Source organism: Folsomia candida, unplaced genomic scaffold, assembly GCF_002217175.1.
Source record: "Folsomia candida strain VU population unplaced genomic scaffold, ASM221717v1 Fcan01_Sc003, whole genome shotgun sequence".
NCBI lineage: Eukaryota > Metazoa > Arthropoda > Collembola > Entomobryomorpha > Isotomidae > Folsomia > Folsomia candida.
The window spans coordinates 6721457-6740658 of NW_019091195.1; the positions used below are offsets into that span (position 1 = coordinate 6721457).

Consider the following 19202-nt stretch of genomic DNA (forward strand, 5'->3'; position numbering starts at 1 on the left):
TATTAAGGGCGAGGATAAGGTCGAGCAAGGAGAAAGCAGAGATTTATCCGTACAAGTAGTCAAGATTGATACCATTTGCCTGTGTAACCTGCTATGACCATGCTCCTCGTCCTCGCTCCTTCTTGTGTTGTGTGTGAAGCCAGCCTGATGTCGAGAGGTTGACCCACTTTCTACTTAATACACCTGTCATCAAATCGTCATTAAGAACGAGTCCAGAACTTGAGGGCTTTCTCCGCTAAATTGTGTACTTGTTTCACAATCAAACTCTTCTTCTTCTCCCATCGTCCTCTCAATCAGCTTGTGACTTTGACATTTCAGAGTTTGCAGTTTTGAATACAACAACACGTCATGTATAAGTAGCAGTTATGTGCATGCATACACATAGTTGTGTACATAGTTGCCGCTATGTTATAAGCAGCTAAATTATCCCTTCCGTATTTCTTAACATTTAGGTAGGTACGAATCATCTGATTCAGTCAAGATCGGGTGAACCGGCCACTCATCGAGTGAGTGTACGTATTTAGGTAGCATAAGCTCAATCCCCCCGCTGGCGAATTCATGGACAATTGAGTTGAATTGAAATAAATTTAGCAAAGGCACATTTCTCCGTGAAGTATATGATGATCCCAGCTATTGTTGAAGCCTGAAGTACATTTTGTATGGAAGGAGGCGACGACAAGTGCTCCGAGGGTGGCTCTCAAACACCAACACTCTCCTTGGCAAGCAGCTAAATGAACTTTCGCATCATTCGCTCCTGCTGCGACGTTTTAATTAATCTGCAAACTTCCACTTATTAAGAGCCTACTAATTCATTAAGCTAGACGTACTTTCTGGAAAAATGTTTGTGACAGAAAACATGGAAGATTTCTTTAATTAACTACGACCGAAAAGAATTTCTAATTAATATCGTCCCGCAGGTTTTGTAATATTTACCTTTGTAAAATCGTTATACCTTCCCTCACACAAACTGAAGTATTTAACTAACTAAATGTATATGTTAGCAGTACACCAAATACAATACTATATGAAAATCAATCATATCTCTTATTTTAAGAACTCCACGAAGGATTAGAGATTTGAATAAGTAATTTTCCTTTCTTGTATATGAGTCTAATATGTAAAATCGAACCCGTGACTTTAATCAATGATACATGCAAAAAGTGCACATGTATAATGGTTCTCATCAATTCAGTTACAGATACATACAACCCGATGCCAGCCTAATACGGATTCAGTAATCAATTTCAGTTAAGAGCGACACAGGATGAAACTCCCGAGCCCACTACACTAATTATACTAAGACTGAGATTACACCTCCTGCACACAAAACAAAAAAAATCTTTCTTTAGCCCACTAGTTTTCCTTTTCTGTGTATTATTCCTCACAGAACTATGCATGCACTGTGTTGGTCATTATCTAATGCTGAAAATATCCTGAAGGGTTGTGGAAGAAATAGAAATATCAACGAGTCGCAATTTCAGAATATTTATGCACGCCACAGTTCCGCTGTCAGTGAATGAAGAGAAGAAAATGCCCGTTTCTTCTTGTTCAACACTAGTTCGAATTGGTTGTAGAATGAGGAAATCCGGGACTTGTTTGCTCGCTTTCTCCATTTCCCAATTCCCAATCCAATATATCATTAAAGTCGAGTCATCTCACTGAATGTTCCAAATATCAAGTTCACTTCAATCGTCTCAATCAAAACTATTTAAAAGTTCTGCCATAACTGCATGAATATTAGGTACATATGAACATATTTAGATCGAGGTAAATAATAATAATAATAATAATATTTTGGTTCGTCGAACTTTAAATTATGGTTTAAAACTTTTCATTCCTTATTATTCAAGAGATTATTCAACCCAAGAAGTACGTAGTAAGGTTACTGGTATGTGTGTGCTTTCACTAAAAATAGACGCAGGATTGTGAACTCAGACAAATTAGCCGTAAAGGAATGTTGAAGCAACAGAAAAGCAAAAAGCAATCAAAGACTTGAGACGACAATCATACCAAAATAACAACTTGTTACTTATTTGCATGTGAACAAATCACAACTGAATATCCAATCTCAGTTTCAAAGGTATCCTTTACAAACTCTTTTATCATCCGTCTTCCATTCAAAAAATGTAATATTCAGCCCAAATGTTCAGAGAACTAACAAGTCTTGTATTAATAATACGTGTAATATTACATCACATCGCATCGTATCATGGTATCGGGGAAAATATCGTAACCTGGGGAAATCCCAAAACCACTTTCTCCTCTTTCCCCATCTTGGCAACAGACTAATAATAAGGCAGCAGTGCACATCACAGGTATGTAAACAAGAGACAGATCTATATGTACACACAAGAAAGACGATAATATTTAATACTTCAAGCTTGATAAGAGTTCTGGTTGACTGATAATTAATTTTAGTACTCGAGTACGTTATAATTTATCTATTTCAGACGAAACCAGTTTCGGAATGGCTGACTATCATCTCGCATAGATAATTTCTAATTTCTTCTTTTGTGAGATCATAAATCTCGCCAAGATGAAACTCGATGTTGTTTATATGAGGGACGTATATACGTTCCCATCATATGTACGTATATATCACCCCGAGATTATTTACTTCTAGACAGTATTACACTCGATGGGCTTGGTGTCCACTTTTAAAAATAAACTCAGGCATGGATGCGAAGAATATCAATCTGAAAATGCGAGGATTGGAAATAGGGAGAGAAAGCGAATGAGAGAAAACCATGCAGGGGAGAATTTATAGAAAAGTCAACACTAAATCTTCATTGGAAAGCTCACGCCGACTGCAGAGAAAATCTCATGGTAATCATCCTTGGGGTTGTTTTCTGCCCACATTTTCTGTGCCGTAGTCAATTGTTCATGTGCAATTTTTGGATATCAAAAAGTCAAGTAATTACTATTGATCCATGAAATAGAAAGTGTTGGGTATATGTATATATTCGCCTAAGGTGCATATACACATTTATAATACTTTTCACTTGTTTATTAACTAGAAATCCTAGAGATTTCTGTCTGTGTGTCGAATATTGAAAAACAGGTTTTCTTGTTTTTCATGTTAGTCCTCCGTGTACCTTGCCTGGAATTCAATTCCATCATCAAGAATTGGTCCCTTAATTAAATCTTAAAGCAGGAGGAAATACCAGAGTTTGCTGATTGGATTGGGACGACTCCTGTCAATGTCGTCGTGGGTCTAACTCGCCTCATCTTCCCATCTTCCATACAACTATGCGAGCTACCTACCAACCATACCATATTCAGAACAAGCTTATTTATCTGCAGGAGAACATCTGAACTGGAGGAATGTGTGCAAGTAAAGCATATAAAGTCTTCAGAACGATCCGTTTCACTATTTGCTTTCACGACTACATACACAACCTAATTCTTCCGGGACTGAATCCTATCTTCTACACACATAGGAAATCTGATACGGAGAACTCAAATATCTCATGAAATCCTCAATTACATTAATCAACAGTTGTATGATTTCTTTTCAATAAGCGAAATTAACTTGCTTACTTGCGTCAGTTCTCAAAATCTCATCTCAAAGTTGATTTAAAACGAAAAATATTATGCTCCAGTTCTCCAAATAGTAATCATTGTTGTTATATGATTGACAAATAAGGTTTCAGATACGCATTTGTAATTTTATACATCAGCTTGTAAACGTCAACGTTTAATATATGCATTTATATATGGAATTTATAATAAGTTATGAGGACAACAATTTTACTGAATAAGGTACAACAAACAACATGGAAGTTTCAATGTAGAAAGGGAATGCTTACTTGTGAGTATGATAAACATATAATTATGTAAGAAATCACAGTACACCTCCAGTGATGCTGTAAATATAACTCCATCCAGCGTCCCCATATCATAATTTGAAAGTTTGTCAACATCTTAAAAGTTAATAAGTAAAATCTTATGTAAGTAATTAGATAAAATTAGTTAGATTACAGTGGGACATTCTCAATGAAAACATTTCTAGAGATTTGAGGCATCGAGATGATGTACTGTACTTTTTTAAAACTTGAATGAAGAATATGTCTATAATCTTAAAATGATACTTTCTATAATATTAATATGCATGTATGAGTTAAAAGGAATTGTTGTGTTAAAATTAAGCCATAATTGCTTATATTGGCAGGTGTAAGAAATCAGCACAAGGTATTGCATACAGGTAAAAATTATATATATATATTTTGTATTTAAACCGTGGTCACTCTCCCACCATGAATTTTCTTCATCTGGTAGACGAGTTGCTCTGGAATCTCGGCCAATACTTCCTTTGCCAATACCACTTTTGTTTCGAGTTGATTGTTCCCATACAAAGTAACGAACTTTTGCAGCTCTGGTATCATATAACAAGAAGACTTAAGTAACATACATATGTGACATAACTCTCACACTCAAAACATTATTATTATTATAGTTCGTTATTGAAGCAAATTATGGTTATCATTTGAAAGTCAAAGCTCTTGCTCTTGCTGTAGACATGTATTAAGATGGTGAAAGCTTGAGTGAAAGTCAAGAACAATGAGCATTTTTGTACACGTTTTTCAGCTGCAAATATTCTATTACTAGGCTGAAGCAGCTGGAACCTCTGGATTTGAAAGTTTAGCAAACGGGTTTTAATTTTTTCATCCAGAGCACCAATTGGTCAGGCAACTCGTGCAGCACTGCTCTCGTCAAGTCCTGTTTACTATAAGAGCCGCTTTGCTGATAACCATAGCCTTGGGTCATATACTTTCTCATTTCTGAAACATAAATCCAAACGTCCACATTCACTCTGCGAAATTTGTGAGCTTTTACAAAGTAATTATATAAGTAAGGAAGCCACAGCAAACATAGAACCCATGATGACGAGAAAACAATGAAAGTACAAAACTTAAATAAAATGAAGCAACTTTCACTACAACAATAATGCGTGCGATTCTACAGACAACACATGAGGCAAAATTTTAGAAATTTGATGGTTAATTTACCCACAAACTGCACAATGTCTCTTGCAGCTGCTCGACCGTTGTGTCGCAAAACACGACCATCCGAATCTAAAAATTCCATTGCGGAGAAGTCCTCTTGTCCTACGCCAATAATTCTAAGCAAAATCAGATAATAAATTAGTGAGTACCACCATACAATTTGACCTACTCAGTATAAGCTTATTTTTACAATTATTTACATGATTGACATTGGCAATGTACTGGCGTTGATGATGGCATCCTTAGTAGAGTCTAAGTCTGTAAGTAGAAAATAAACTCATGCATGAATCACACAATTACTCAAGAGACTGAGTGTAAGAGAGCATACCACAAATGATCCCGTCAGTGAGTATAGTTAAGATGAAGTAAGAATTTCCGTCTTGGTAAGATGATGCAAATCTCGCAACATGGTTAATTATTGGAGCAAAGTATGTTGGGCCTACAATTTTAGAGTTAAATTTCATGATAAAGTTGGTTTTAATGATTCCTCGCAATTTTAAAATCTTTTAAAAACGCATACCGTAAAGTTGTACAGTATTCAAGGCGCGATTATATGCTTCCAGTATTCCGGCCACCCCTGGAATAGTGTTCATTACAATTTTTTATAAGAGAGATGGATTCCATTTAAGAGATGGAAAATAAAACAGTTGTGGACTACTAAATTATTATGTAAACGAAGAAAACTATATATTTTATACCCGGGCAAAATGGACTGTCCGTACTTCCATTGAGGAAAAATTCATGAGATACAACTTGTCCAGGGGGAATTCTAGCGCCTAATCCAGAATTACGTGTTTACCAACCAATAATATTCATAATATGCAGATAAAGCTTACCAAACCCAAGAGCAGGAAACAGTTTGTCTGAATCATAATCTTGAATTATCTCTCCTGTAATTGTTATGCAATTGAAATGGTCAACAATAATGAATTGAACTTTTCACATGTAGCCTACATGATGTAGGTAAGTACATAAATCATACCGACGGCTTTAATGGCAAGTGAGTATTGGTTATCCATTTGTGGATGTCGATAGTGCAGGCTCTGAGGGTTGTTTGGGTCTCCTATGTTGAATAATCCAATACAAATTAATAAATTATTATTACATTCACCACACTTTTAAGATACTGCTTCTTACCATTAGATGCAGTGAAATCTACAGCTACTGTAAAGTGAAGTTGAACTCCACTTTGAATGTAATCCAAGAATGACTTTTCTTCTTCAACTCGAAGCCATTCCACATTAATAACTCCAGAATTTGTGTAGTTTTTCTTTTTGTCCTTTTTCTTTTGATTAATGGCAGGAAAGCTTGCACTGTTTTCTTTCACGGCTGAATAACATAAATCATAATAGTAATTTTATTTTAAGGCTTCAATTAGAATTACTTAGAATTATTTAATTGTTTAATTAATCAAGGTGTACATTGTTGTAGCTGGGTGTAGGTCGTGTTAAATTCTCCAATAAAATCTCCTGATCCGTTACTATTCCAATCCCAAACTTGGAAACGCAACAACCTTTCAGGATTTCCGCTAGTCAAAGAAGCGACTCGAACAGAAAATGGTTGCCAATCAGGATTCAATGTATTTTTAATGACATCCGTCTTGTGGACATCAGTCCACGAACCATCATCCATCTTCTTACAAATGGTTACATATGGATCAGATTTTCCAAACATGTCCTTCTTATCCAAGTTCCGCCCATTCATCTTTATGTGCAAAATCTCTTTGTTGGTTCCAATCTCTTCGGCACAAACAACAATGGATGACGATTTTCCTGAGGATGCGAATCCGGGGGGCAATTCCAATTTTCGCTCAAACTATATAAAGCGAAGAAGCCGTATTAATTGTAATCAATGAATATAAATATAAATATTATAGACATATATGATACTCGCATATATAGTATTATAGACATATATAATATGTATATATAATATATATTTTTACCTTCTTATTTGGAGCTGCAACAATTTCACCCAAACTGAAAATTGGGTAAAACTGTTAATTTAATTAAAATCAACTAATAAAATTCGTCTAAAATTAACCTGCATTCCAAACTTCCGAGAAAGTCATGCGCGTCCAAAGTGTTCGAATTTCCATCCCAATCGTAAATTGAAAATTTCAGAATCTGTATGACCAGTCTTAAAAAGTCAAAAACACAAATTACAAGTTAAAGTTATGAAATCTTACTTGGCGCTCCTCAAACCGATAATCTACTGTAAATTTTTTGTTCCAAGATGGGCTCAAATTGTTTTTCACTTGTTCCGTTCTTCCCAGCTCGATGTACTGATTTGTCCGCAATTCCTTTGCGTAAAGGACACAAACGGGGTCGGACTTGGAAAAGGTATCTCTATCGAGTAAATTCCTGTAATATGGAAGACATACAATATAGTTTGCGAATATTAATTGTACAATATGCTTATCAATTAAGCACCTGCAACCAACTTGAAGCTCAACAAGTACTTGAAGCCGACTCGGCCCTAAAAGTTGGGCACCCAATGGGATTTGATATGCCATTTAAAATTAGCCTGTGTAAATATATTTTTACTTATTTTCACTAAAATTGACCACGTTTGAAACTAGATGCACCGAAATAATTACAACCAAAGTTTCCTAGCGCTAACTGATTCAATTTTCAAATATACAAACATTGCAACTCAAACGGTTAATATTAATTTCGGCACGATATGGATACTTATGTAGCTTTTACATCATATGCCAAGTAATCTAACCAGACTGCACAGCTTTTGACGACAAAAGCTTTTAGTAAGCTATCCAACAAAACAAAGGTGATTAAACAAATAGATATCGGAAAGACTACACCATCAATGTATTACATGCAATAACTGGATAACCCATCCATTTAGCAGTAGCGTCATTAATGCAAGAGTGTACGTACGTACAATAAGTATTTGTACGCACTATAATATGTAAAATCACTTGTGTACGTACATAAATGCACGCAGCCTTAGTAATAGACAATGAGAAAAGAGTGTTTTCCAGAGTTCCAAATGACAGCATTACATTTGCATACGAAAAGATGACGTGACTGGTGACAATTGTCAATTCCTTGTCGAAATCAGTTTGATTTTTTGAAGTCAATAATCAATACCTACTTAAAATTAAAACTATTCTAAAAATAAGTCGTGACGTATGTGACAAACACAATATGCAATTAATGAACAGGACAACTTTTTAACCTTTAATCATACCACATAGAAAAGTATCATTCTACATAACCATGAAAATTGAACCTTTGGTTTCGAAATTCTTACTTTGCAGAGATGATGAGTTCAACGGGGGCCGTGGGGGTGGTAAAAGCTGGTGCAGTTTGAACTCCCCCACCTCCTGGGGGACCCATCATCATCGGTGGGGCGGATGCATAGGCTGCGCCGCCATAGGGGGGTTGTACCCCCGGGTAACCTGGTCCTTTAGGGTACATCTGTTTGAGATAGATACACTTCAATGAGTCACACGATTCACTGGATTACTTGCTAATAAAATTATCTCCCAGCAATAATGCAAAGGTTTTATGTCACCAACTAAAGTTTATTCTTAAGTCTACAAAAAATTAATAATTATCTGAGAAGGCTAATATTATATTATTATTATTCAACAGCTAAAATCAAACAACCTACAAGATTCTTGTCAGCAAACAAAAATTGTATATTGAGTTCGCTGCATTAGTTCATCTCAATTTTTTAGTGCGATGGCGTCATACGTATGCATTGTCAACAATTGAGAATCGATTACGCACGCACGTCTAACAGACGTCCAACAAGCACATGCTAATGATTCATTCCCTTATCACACTACCATGTAACGTTCCAGAGAACAACTATGACGTGTTCAACGGTAGTGACGTCAGTCAAGGATTCAAAAGTTCGGTTATGACATGACGTCACTGTCAGTAGTGTCAGTCCTATAGTTGGTCCAATAGCACAGAACAACTTGTTCTAACTTATTCTATATTATAATGATATATATTGTGTATGTATTATCTTGAAACATTTTTCTAGGATTCAATACACATGTTTTTACGGAATAATTAAAAAATATTTACCTCAATAGTAGAATTTTCCAGACCAGATCAGGTACGTCGGAGTAAACAAGTGTCCGTTCCGTATTCAGATTGACAGGTATGAATATCAGAATATCTATATACAGCTGTTAGCGTGGCTTATGTTGGATACTGAAAAATTTATGTTCTACTGATGCTAATTGCTGATTACAATATAATTCTTACATGCTAACAGGTTTTTGTCTAGTGTTTACTATCTACACTTCTAGACACTAGTTAAACATGTGTGGTGCTATTCTAGTCTGACGAAGGACGACAGAACAGTGAGACTCTTGTATGCTACTATGCTGCGCTGTAGATTTTCCGGGTTTTCGGTTTCCGGATTGCAAGCAAAAAAATGAAACTGAGCCTACATCATCTAGGATTATATTTACGTTTGTAGTGTATTTTATTTAGCATCGTGATCCGGAGATGAGTGCATTTTATGAAATTTTATAATTGTAGTTGAAATGTACCATATTTATCAGTAAATATGAATATTTCAAATTCCAGTCAAACAAGCTCCGAATCCGATTTTTGAAATGCTTCTCAAATAATAATACTTTTCCCACATGTGGAAAATGTAACCCAGAAAATGTTTGCCTTATAAGATTTCTTGATTAATATACACATGAATTTTATGAGAATACTTAAGTATAAAATTTAATATATGACTTCATATCTTTACATTTATGTAATAAAACAAAGATTCTATTGAATAATGGTCAAAACATTTATAGTATGTGTAGAAAAGAAACGCTCTAAACATTTGCATCTATTGCTAAAATCACAATTAGGCGTTAGTGGTGTATAATCTAATTATATTTTTCAAGAGGAGCATAATTTAAAAGTTTCTCGATAAGATCAACATGTCCCAGCAACATCCTCCGACAGCAGTAACGCTTCAATCCGAGCGCATCCAAAGCATCCCTGTTAATTTTAAATAGACATTTCATAAAGGAGGTAAAAAGCTATCCGCAACATATCAAGTAAATTTATGGCACATCATCAACTGACATAGACGGTATAAATTATAAATACGTTTAATTACCCTTCCGTGTATTCTGCCTGCAAGAGACCCAAATACGCCTCCCACTTATTCCCAATTACTTTACCACATGTGAAACATCTTACGGGAATAATCATTTTCTCCTTCTAAACTAAAGTAAAAGTAAAAAAGAAACATTCAATCAAAACATCAAACAATTTCAAAATCAAGTAGGATTCCTACTGTAGGAAGTGTTACCTAAACTCACCAATTTGTAAATTTTTCGCTTATGACAATTTGGAAAAATAATCCAGCGTCGAATCTCGTATAATTTTAATTATTCTTCAGTTGACTTTACGACAATACAAACTTTGAAATTATTAAAGTTTTGTGTGTAACCGGAGAGCGAGTATGATTACGATGCGAATGGTGGCGGTAGTGGTAGTGAAATGTGAAACAAACTCTCGCGTGAGACAAAGATGTATAATTTATCCATGATTTATTTCCAATAATTAAATATGCATGTGATTAATTATCATTACTAAAATAAGCTGCTCCACACAATATGCTGTCATATAGCACAGCCCTGTTCGAAAAAGAGATTATTTTATTATCATCAATCAAACATTAAATTGTAAAAACCACAACCAGCTCTTAATTACGAATTACGACAAAAGAAGAATAAAAATGAAAAATCAGAATGGATTTGTGAAAGTCCTTTGTTAAACGAAAAACTGCACATTTATGGTAAAGAATGAACACGTATTGTTTTAGTCCGGCAAACCTGACGATGAGTTTGGCAATGTCATTTTTATGTAAGTAATAAGGTTAGTTTTCACGATTACCGGTGGAATGCAAAAATTGCGGTGGTAAGACAATAATTACAAATTAGTAGAAGTTTTTCTCATGTGCATAAATTCGCAAAGTTGGCGAGGAATTTCTGCAAGCACTTGTTTTCCCAGAGCCGCCCTGGTAGCGGCATGGTCATTCCCAAATTTGCCAATGATATCTCGCAAAGCTGTAATTAATTTACGGTTACGGTTCGTTTCAATTTTAACAATTCTACAACTAACGCAAGTCTATGCAACTAACCAACAAACTGCACAATGTCTCGCGCGGCCTCGATGCCGTTGTGCTTCAAAGCCCGTTTGTCGCCGTCGAGAAATTCCATTGAAGAAAAGTCTGCAGGGGATATTTCGATTATTTCAAGCACAGTGATCATATTTGTCTGGCATAAGTTGAACCAAACAAAGTGGCTGTTGCAGTGATTAAACTTCTTTAAATGTGTAAATACAGATTTCGGACAAGTGCCACTCTCCTCGGCTCAACTTATGTCAAAATCTGATCACTGCGATTGAAATTACCCTCTGAGCCAACGCCGACGATGATAATGGAGAGTGGAAGCTTGCTCGCTAATACAATCGCTTCACGGGTGGCATCCAAGTCTGTACAACGAAATAACGTTTTAAAAATTAAATTACACATAAAATAAAAATAGCTAAAAGGGTGTGAGTTAAGCAAACTTACCACAGATCATTCCATCCTAGAAAGGCAATTACACAAAATAATATCAGTAGAGTACATTTTATATGAGATTTGTTATTATTTATTACCGTAATGATTAAAAGAATAAAATAATGTCGGCCATCTTGATATGTCTTGGCAAACTCTGCTACATGACTGATCGTATTTGCGAAATTTGTGGGACCGTAAAGGCGGACTAGAAAAGAAAAATGGGCGCTTGACAATCTGAAACAGTTGTATTGGCAAAATTAAATCAAATGTATCACCTTTTCGCAATGCTTGCTGATAAGCTTCCAAGATGCCCTCGACACCCTTACAGAATGGGTTCTGTGGGTCAAAATTAAGAAAAAAGAGGTGGCTCACTTCCGTATCGGGTGGGATTTTAGCACCTACAATTAAATAGTTCATATAAAAAAGGAGCTTTTATTTCTAATATATGCATATGCATGTCAAACTTACCAAACCCAAGAGCTGGGAAGTGCTTATCAAAATCGTAGTCCTCAATGATGGATCCTATAAATATATTTTATCGGTATAAGGGCAACTAAAATAATAATTGTTAAATGCGTTTGTGTACCAATTGATTTTATGGCAGTAGTGTATTGATTATCCTGATCGGCTACCCTCGAATGTAGACTAAAAGTAAATCTAACCTTTAGGGTTTGTTCCAGTATCAACATTGGCCTTAAAAAATCATATATTTAATTGCACCTTTTCGCATCATTGGGATTTCCGTTGGATGCAGTGAAATCTACTGCAACTGTAAAATGTAGCTGAACTCCAGTTTGTAAGTAATCTACAAATGTATAATTTGTTTCGTCCACCTGCATAATAGAACAAATAAATGAATAAATAAATAAATAAATAAATAAATAATGCAATAAACTAGTTTTATGTATGTATCTATTATATGAACGTAGTCGAATATGCCCTGTGACACAGACACAGTTTTGGATATAAAGAAGAGCTGCATAAGAGCTAATTCGGGAGAATTTACATAGATTCGGTTTCCACTTAACGATGGTGCCTACCTTATTTTACTTGAAAATTACACCCACCTGTAAATTGATGTTCAGTACACCCGAATTTTCATAACCCTTCTTTTTTTCCTTCTTCTTTGGGTTAATTAATGGCATTGCTATTGGGTTGCTCTGTCGTGCAACTACATTCAATCAACACATTATTAGTTCACCAAAGTTATGGTCAATGTTTTAAGGATACAAAAATAACAATATCTGAATCTAAACCTACATCTGCATAAATCCTCCCAATTGGTTTCGAATTCTCCAATTAAATCGTGCTTGGAATGCTTGTCGTGGTCAAAAACTTGGAAGCGGAGCGGTCTGGTGGGATTTCGTCCAGTCAACTTTACCGTGTGTCCAGTAAATGGTCTCCACTCTGGATCCAATGACTTTTTGACCACTTCAGTGGTAAAGACTTCAGTCCAGCCTTCGTCATCATCATTTTTCTTTGAGACAATGGCGTATGGGTCGGATTTTCCCAATAGGTCCTTCTTATCCAACCCCTTTCCACTTAAGGTCATTTGGAAAGATTCTTTGTTGTCCCCCATTTCTTCGCAGTAAATTACAATCATGGAGTCCTTGTTTTTTTGAGCCAAGTTCTTTGGCAACTCCAGTTTCCGTTCAAACTATGCATTCGACAAAGGTAACTTTGCATCTCAATTTAGATTTAGATTTTTTTAGTAGCATTTTACTACTAAAACAATTATTTATTACCTTGCTGAATGGAGCCGCTACAATTTCTCCTATCGTACACACAGCGTTACCAAGATATTCCGACTCGGCCTTGTGTTTCTTATTGACATCTCCGTCAAAGTCATACACGGTAATGTTGAGCTCCTGTCTTTCTTCAAACCGGTACTCCATCGTGATTTTTGTTTCCCATTTTGGGTTCAAATTGTCCTTAATAACTTCTGTTTTCCCAATTTCTACGAGTTCGTTAGTTTTTCGGTCTCGAGCAAAAATGACGCAAAATGGGTCTGACTTGGAAGTCACGTCCCGATTAATCAAGTCCCTATTATTATTAATAGTAGTATTTAGAAGTAGTTTTTCATAGGATCCAGCCAGTTTGTATATTTTTTAAAAATGTATGCATTTATTAATTACTTGGCTGACAGGGTCAACTCAACCATGATTGATAGCGGTTCTCCTTTCTTCCCTTTGGCTGCCATTGTAAATTAAATATTTCGTTCTGCAATCAAATAATTTTTGTCATGAAGGGTTTGTCATGCTCAAAATTGTTTATTTCATGAATACTTCTAGAATGAAAATGATATTTTCCATATGTATCCGTAATTAGCATTTACAAGTTACAGATACTTTTCTCATGCATTGGACACGGATGTCATTAAAATGATTCAAGGTCGATTATACTGGAAATTCGAAATAGTCTACATTTGCAATAACCAAATGCAATTGCTGTAAAGATTGTGCAATGGGCATGCCGGTTATGATAAATATGATTTGGGAATGAGACACTTGCCTGTAATACGATCCAAAAAGATTGTCGCAGATCGAGCTCGATAAGACGGCCTTAAAAGTACACAACTATGCACAACAAGTAAGTTCCTGTTTACTCTTCTACAGCCCCATGAACCAACTGAAGTTAAAAAACAAAGGTTCTTGTCGTGCCACACGAGCAGTGATGATGACCAACTGCTCAACGATGATGTAAGAAGTTTGCCATATTTTGAAGGTTTTGTGAATAACAATTGCACGAATATGAGTCAAATAGTGTTATTTATTTACGAAATGAGAGGGTGGCGAATGGTGAGGTAATGTTCAATTCCATTCAATCTACCTCATTTAGCACAACCAACAGACGTCCGCATACAACACAACACTATTCTTCATATGTCTGGATTAGAATTCAAGCGCTGTTCATCCAGTCTATTTCATCTTATGACATCATTCTTTCGACCACATTACGTGCAACATGATGCCAACAACTAACCTTCGTCGTCTAATAATGAAAGAAGCTGCAACAACAAGCAGAATTTTATGTCCCTCCAAGACTTGCAAGATATACAAGAATCAAGACAACTAGCTGGTCTGCTGCTTCAAACATCGCATTCCAAGCATGTGATGTGATGTGATTGCAGGCTATGTAAATTTTTTGTAACAACTCGATGGAGCTGCAACATGTTGATGAGCATAAACTACAGACCTACATATGTAGATTCATCAGCTACGCGGCCATATCGTCATTTCTTCTTGGGTGCAGTTTGTCATCCTTGAAGGTAAATCAGAGACCAATGCCGCACCATAATCACTGTGAAGAGCACAATTAGAATTCCTGAATGAATCGCCGTGCAAGAATTTTGGTTCAAGTGTCACTATACAATTTTGGCTGCCCGAGTGTTTCACATGGCATATTAATCATGTGTACATATACACAATGAAGACGAGGTTATTAAAAATCACTACTCAAGGATGCAGCCTATGGACAATTTAAACAGCGATGCATGTTACTACAATTAATTTATGAAATGGACATTTCAGCTTTTTTTACTGATCCTATATATGATTACGTTCATTGTGCAATATTATTTATATATTCGCATTGCTTTTTTGATTTGTCTCTTTATTACTTTTGTGCATCTTATATAAACAGCTTATATAAACATTATGCAATTCGGAGAGTTTATGTAAATACCTAAACCACAACAACATACATAAAAACTAGTTCAGATGCACTGTTCAACAATCCCGTGGCACATTAATAAGATTTCGCTTGCCTACATATTTATAGAGAGTGAAATTCTTGCATGGATTTTCACACATATTAACTTATACCCCATTGAAATATATAAAATCACGTTTCTTCTGTCTGAATCATATGTACATTTATCTTTCATGTACCAGTTCGGCCATGAATAGATGGCTTGACAGGTTTAAAAACATACAGTTTTTTTTCTGATGCACATAAATACTAATAGTTCAAATTGGATAGTCACAGTTCGTCCTGGACCGTGATCTAGGTGGGAAAAGTGTAAATTGCCAATTACCACAGACATAATTATTAAAATTTGTGTATGTATGTGCATACATACATAGTCGGAAACACTCAAGTGTCAATGACATATAGCTTTATTACTTTTGTAAATCTCAACTTAGCAATTTTTGATTTATTTTACCGAAAAGCCAGATAAATTTCAATTCAAAGACAATTTTTAGTCTTAAAAATTTCCTCCTCCTGCGTCAATGCCACGCTAAAGACGAGACGACCACTCCTCGATGGAATTACGCACCCGATTCCAGGGACATTTTGTGGCATTCCGGGGTCAGAAATTTTTTCCAAGCCTCCGCACTTCTACGGGGCTTAGAACACACCTTTGCCCCTAACTTTGACCATTTTTCATATTCCGGTGGTTCAAATCCATCAAGGATGATGACCAATTCTGATTGGAGATAAAGACCGGAATTTGTTTTTTTTAGCTACGCTTGGGTCATTTTTTGCACTATAAGTTCGTGCTGAGTCCTGCTGAGAGGTCCCATCGATTCCATTGAATTGGATCTAACTTAGGGGATGTACCACGGACTCAAAAACATATTTTAAGAAATTTGATTCCCCCACCTCCCCCCAATTTTCAGCAAAATGTAGAGAAATTACCCCAATTAGCTCCCACCTGCCAAAATCATCAAAAAATCTGAATAATGTGACTTTCTGACCTTTTATCTATATCGGGGGATGTCTCTGACCGATTTTGCGTAGATTAGGACAATTCGCTTGTTAAAAGATTTTTCCGATGTTAAAATCTCCTCATTTTTAAAAAGAATCCTGCTCACTTTTCTGGAGCGTACCGCTTGAGGTGACTCCTGCATTTATTTAATCTGGTTTTCCTTTGGGGTACGATCAGGATGTGGCAAGTACCACATTTCAAAGCCTTAAGCCTAAGCTTCAATTTGAGCACTCATTGGATAATTTGAGTCGACACTGTCAGCAGTGAGCCCGGTTTCCGTTGGAATTTCGTGAATTTCTTCGGATACCAGGCTTGAGAGGCTTCACGATGGGTGTGGTCCTTGGAGGTTTTCAAAAAATTCTTCTTCGACTGTTCTTAGTCGATTCGGTCCCCATGAATGTTTTTATAGTCCGTTGGGCTAAATTAAAGTACACCTTTGACTTTTTCAGCACATGTCAAATTCACTGTTTTTCTTCGATTTTTTTTGTGAAAAACTATCGCCGCCCGCTTCTCTTCAATTTCCTGTATATTCATCCAGATGTTCAAAAATTACAAAGTCCATAGTGAATCATAATGTAAATCGCATGGCGAATCTAATGCACTTATCAGATTTTAATTCTGTGGCTTAGTTTTCTAGCAATCGGCTGTTGACACTTGAGTGTTCCCGACTATGTAGTATATTTACACGGCCACCAATTCCCCTCTGCTGCACCCTCTAATTGCAACCGGATGCCTATATACACCTACTCCAAGAACAGACTTGCATATTAGTTAGTTGAGATTTCTTTTCCGACAGGTCTCACGATTTCTTTTAGATGTGTGAATGGATAAGCTTCCGTTTTCACGCATTTATTGGTCATGCACTTTATGTGAAAGTTACGCACTTTCCAAACCTATTCAATCAAACATGTCAAACTGCCTCCCAAGTTTTACTTGGGTTCAACCCTGGAATTATTGCATGGTGCAATTATGTAAATTCTTATCAAATAATATAGTGAATTAGCTTCGTTGCTAGCCGCAGCATACATACATACATACATACCAGAGATGTGTGCCTACAGACTTGTGTATGTAGGATAGAAAGTAAGATTAGAATGCGTTGCCTTTCCACAAATACCTTCCAGTATTTGTATTTATTTATAATAAACTTCATAATGCTCGTGCCTCATCGTCAGATTATTCTAATAAAGCAAAATGTACCATATAAGTTTAGTTTGCTAATGTAAAAAAATATGCAAGGCACAAAATTATGTAACATTCGGTGCTTCTAAATAAGTAAGCAGTGCACTAGCATAATGCTTTGCAGCAGGAGGAGCATTTAAGTATAAGCATGGGTTGACAGTTAAAGAGAGTGCGAGAATTCATGAATGCGGATACACAACACAGCACACACCAGTATTTCCTTTGTTAAGGAAAAGTTACGACTTTCTCCACAAGAAAAGGGGCGGAGGAGAGGAAATGTGTTTAAAGGGTTTCCATTTATTCTTATCATAAACAAGTCAAACAATAAGTTTTGCTCGAATGTTTCATGCTTCACAAAATGTGGATGAATTGCTTCCTCTGATTTTATTCTAATCTCAATGAATCCTATGTGTATTGTTGCAGATGCATCTTGTTTTTGAACAACTACCAGATATAACGCCGTAACCCTTAGTTGATTACCATATCCGGTAAACAATAAGGAGAATTTAAAAATGAATGACCCTTATGTGCAACCCGTTGCAGTTTTCAGAGTTTTTGTTCTAGGTGGTATTTTTTTGCAAAATTGCACACTTGAAATTGGTTCATTTGCCTCCTCGTTTCTTACATGCACTTTCATTTGACTTACATGCATCTACCATTCATTTAGTCTTTTGGGTGAATATGAATATACTTGTCCCTTTCAGCAAATAAACACTGTTTACGTTGGTAGATATACATAAACGGATACTGTGCGGGTTTGCTGGAGAAGAACAATTTTGATTCACTTCTTCCTTCCAGCAGTAACTGCGCCATGAATGAAATACGATACGATACGATGGTTGTACTAGTAACTGATAACTAAGGACTAATGCCAAGGAAAATTCAAATTCAAAATTTATGGAGGCAATGATCATGAATCAAAAGACAGCGTGCTATGTGAGCTTATGTATGGGGGGAAGGATCGGAGAAAGAATCCAATATTTTGCATGGGCGTAATCGATGTCCCATATTAAAGGCAGTTTAAACATTCAGCCATTGTTCATATCCAAACCTTCATACCAAGTCTATGATAAAATAAATCTCGATTATAGAAAACAATAACAAAGCTGGCTGTCTGACAGGCCATGCAAATTCATACTCAGCAAAATATTCGTACACATAATATGATAAATTGCGACGTTCAAATGTGGCCAAATTTTTTTTGATATTATTTGTAGAATCTATAAATACACATATGTATTTTCCGAATCCATAACGGTTTCATACGTGAGGCCGAGTGGGGAAAAATCATCGCACTTTATTAGATCCAGAGTAGAAATGATTTGGAAAGTTTGAATGTGTCCCCATTGGGTGCAAGTAGCAAGAATTGTTACATTTCTTGTGTGGAGGGAAACAACAAGTAAAAAGGAGTTTAATTCCAACGGGACTCTTTGATTTAACACACATTCTACTTGCCTCCTCTCCTCGGACGAATTCACGTTTGTATGTGCATACGTATATAATTCTCGTCGCACTTTCTCCGCAAAACTTGTTCAACTTTTTCCAGTATACATTCAGAAGCACTCTAGAAAAAGTATTGGACATCCTCTGGCTTTAAAGTTTGTAGAATTCTCATGAAAAATATAAAGTATTCATTTCCATATTTATACACGCTCTGTAAAGCAAATATATTTTAGTGCAGGGAGAAAGGGGAAATAAGCCAAGGGGAGAAAAGTAAGCGTGTATCATCAGAAAAGTCCTTG

The 19202-nt window shown here is 36.0% G+C and overlaps 2 protein-coding genes and 2 long non-coding RNA genes across 6 annotated transcripts; 1 reads left to right on the top strand and 3 right to left on the bottom strand.

Annotated features, from left to right (window-relative positions):
- Nucleotides 1-3664: 3664 nt before the first annotated feature.
- LOC110847923 (copine-8) lies at nucleotides 3665-9206 on the bottom strand. Of its 3 annotated transcripts, none has more exons than XM_022094970.2 (15): nucleotides 9068-9206; nucleotides 8280-8446; nucleotides 7195-7369; nucleotides 7050-7132; nucleotides 6952-6985; nucleotides 6428-6821; nucleotides 6144-6335; nucleotides 5989-6069; nucleotides 5843-5896; nucleotides 5705-5782; nucleotides 5527-5583; nucleotides 5335-5445; nucleotides 5207-5264; nucleotides 5010-5122; nucleotides 3665-4375 (listed from the first exon to the last, which is right to left on the bottom strand). In XM_022094970.2, exons 2-15 carry the CDS (start codon nucleotides 8444-8446, stop codon nucleotides 4233-4235), a joined length of 1740 nt encoding a protein of 579 aa, XP_021950662.1. In that variant the 5' UTR covers nucleotides 9068-9206; the 3' UTR covers nucleotides 3665-4232. The 3 variants fall into 3 exon arrangements, with proteins under 3 accessions (XP_021950662.1, XP_021950665.1, XP_021950663.1); XM_022094971.2 differs by having other exon boundaries at nucleotides 4234-4781; XM_022094973.2 differs by lacking the exons at nucleotides 8280-8446; nucleotides 9068-9206 and adding an exon at nucleotides 7439-7747.
- LOC110847926 lies at nucleotides 8454-9926 on the top strand. Its single transcript, XR_002547715.2, has 2 exons — nucleotides 8454-9143; nucleotides 9261-9926. It is a non-coding gene; the product is annotated as an uncharacterized LOC110847926 (long non-coding RNA).
- LOC118434846 lies at nucleotides 9701-10490 on the bottom strand. Its single transcript, XR_004834293.1, has 3 exons — nucleotides 10321-10490; nucleotides 10116-10224; nucleotides 9701-9994 (listed from the first exon to the last, which is right to left on the bottom strand). It is a non-coding gene; the product is annotated as an uncharacterized LOC118434846 (long non-coding RNA).
- A 138-nt stretch (nucleotides 10491-10628) lies between these two features.
- LOC110847925 (copine-2) lies at nucleotides 10629-14450 on the bottom strand. Its single transcript, XM_022094974.2, has 14 exons — nucleotides 14079-14450; nucleotides 13703-13787; nucleotides 13313-13610; nucleotides 12828-13224; nucleotides 12635-12738; nucleotides 12288-12400; nucleotides 12154-12212; nucleotides 12036-12089; nucleotides 11843-11965; nucleotides 11666-11772; nucleotides 11580-11595; nucleotides 11417-11497; nucleotides 11145-11234; nucleotides 10629-11070 (listed from the first exon to the last, which is right to left on the bottom strand). The coding sequence occupies exons 2-14, from the start codon at nucleotides 13765-13767 to the stop codon at nucleotides 10934-10936; spliced, it is 1644 nt and encodes a 547-aa protein (XP_021950666.1). The 5' UTR covers nucleotides 13768-13787; nucleotides 14079-14450; the 3' UTR covers nucleotides 10629-10933.
- Nucleotides 14451-19202: the final 4752 nt, after the last annotated feature.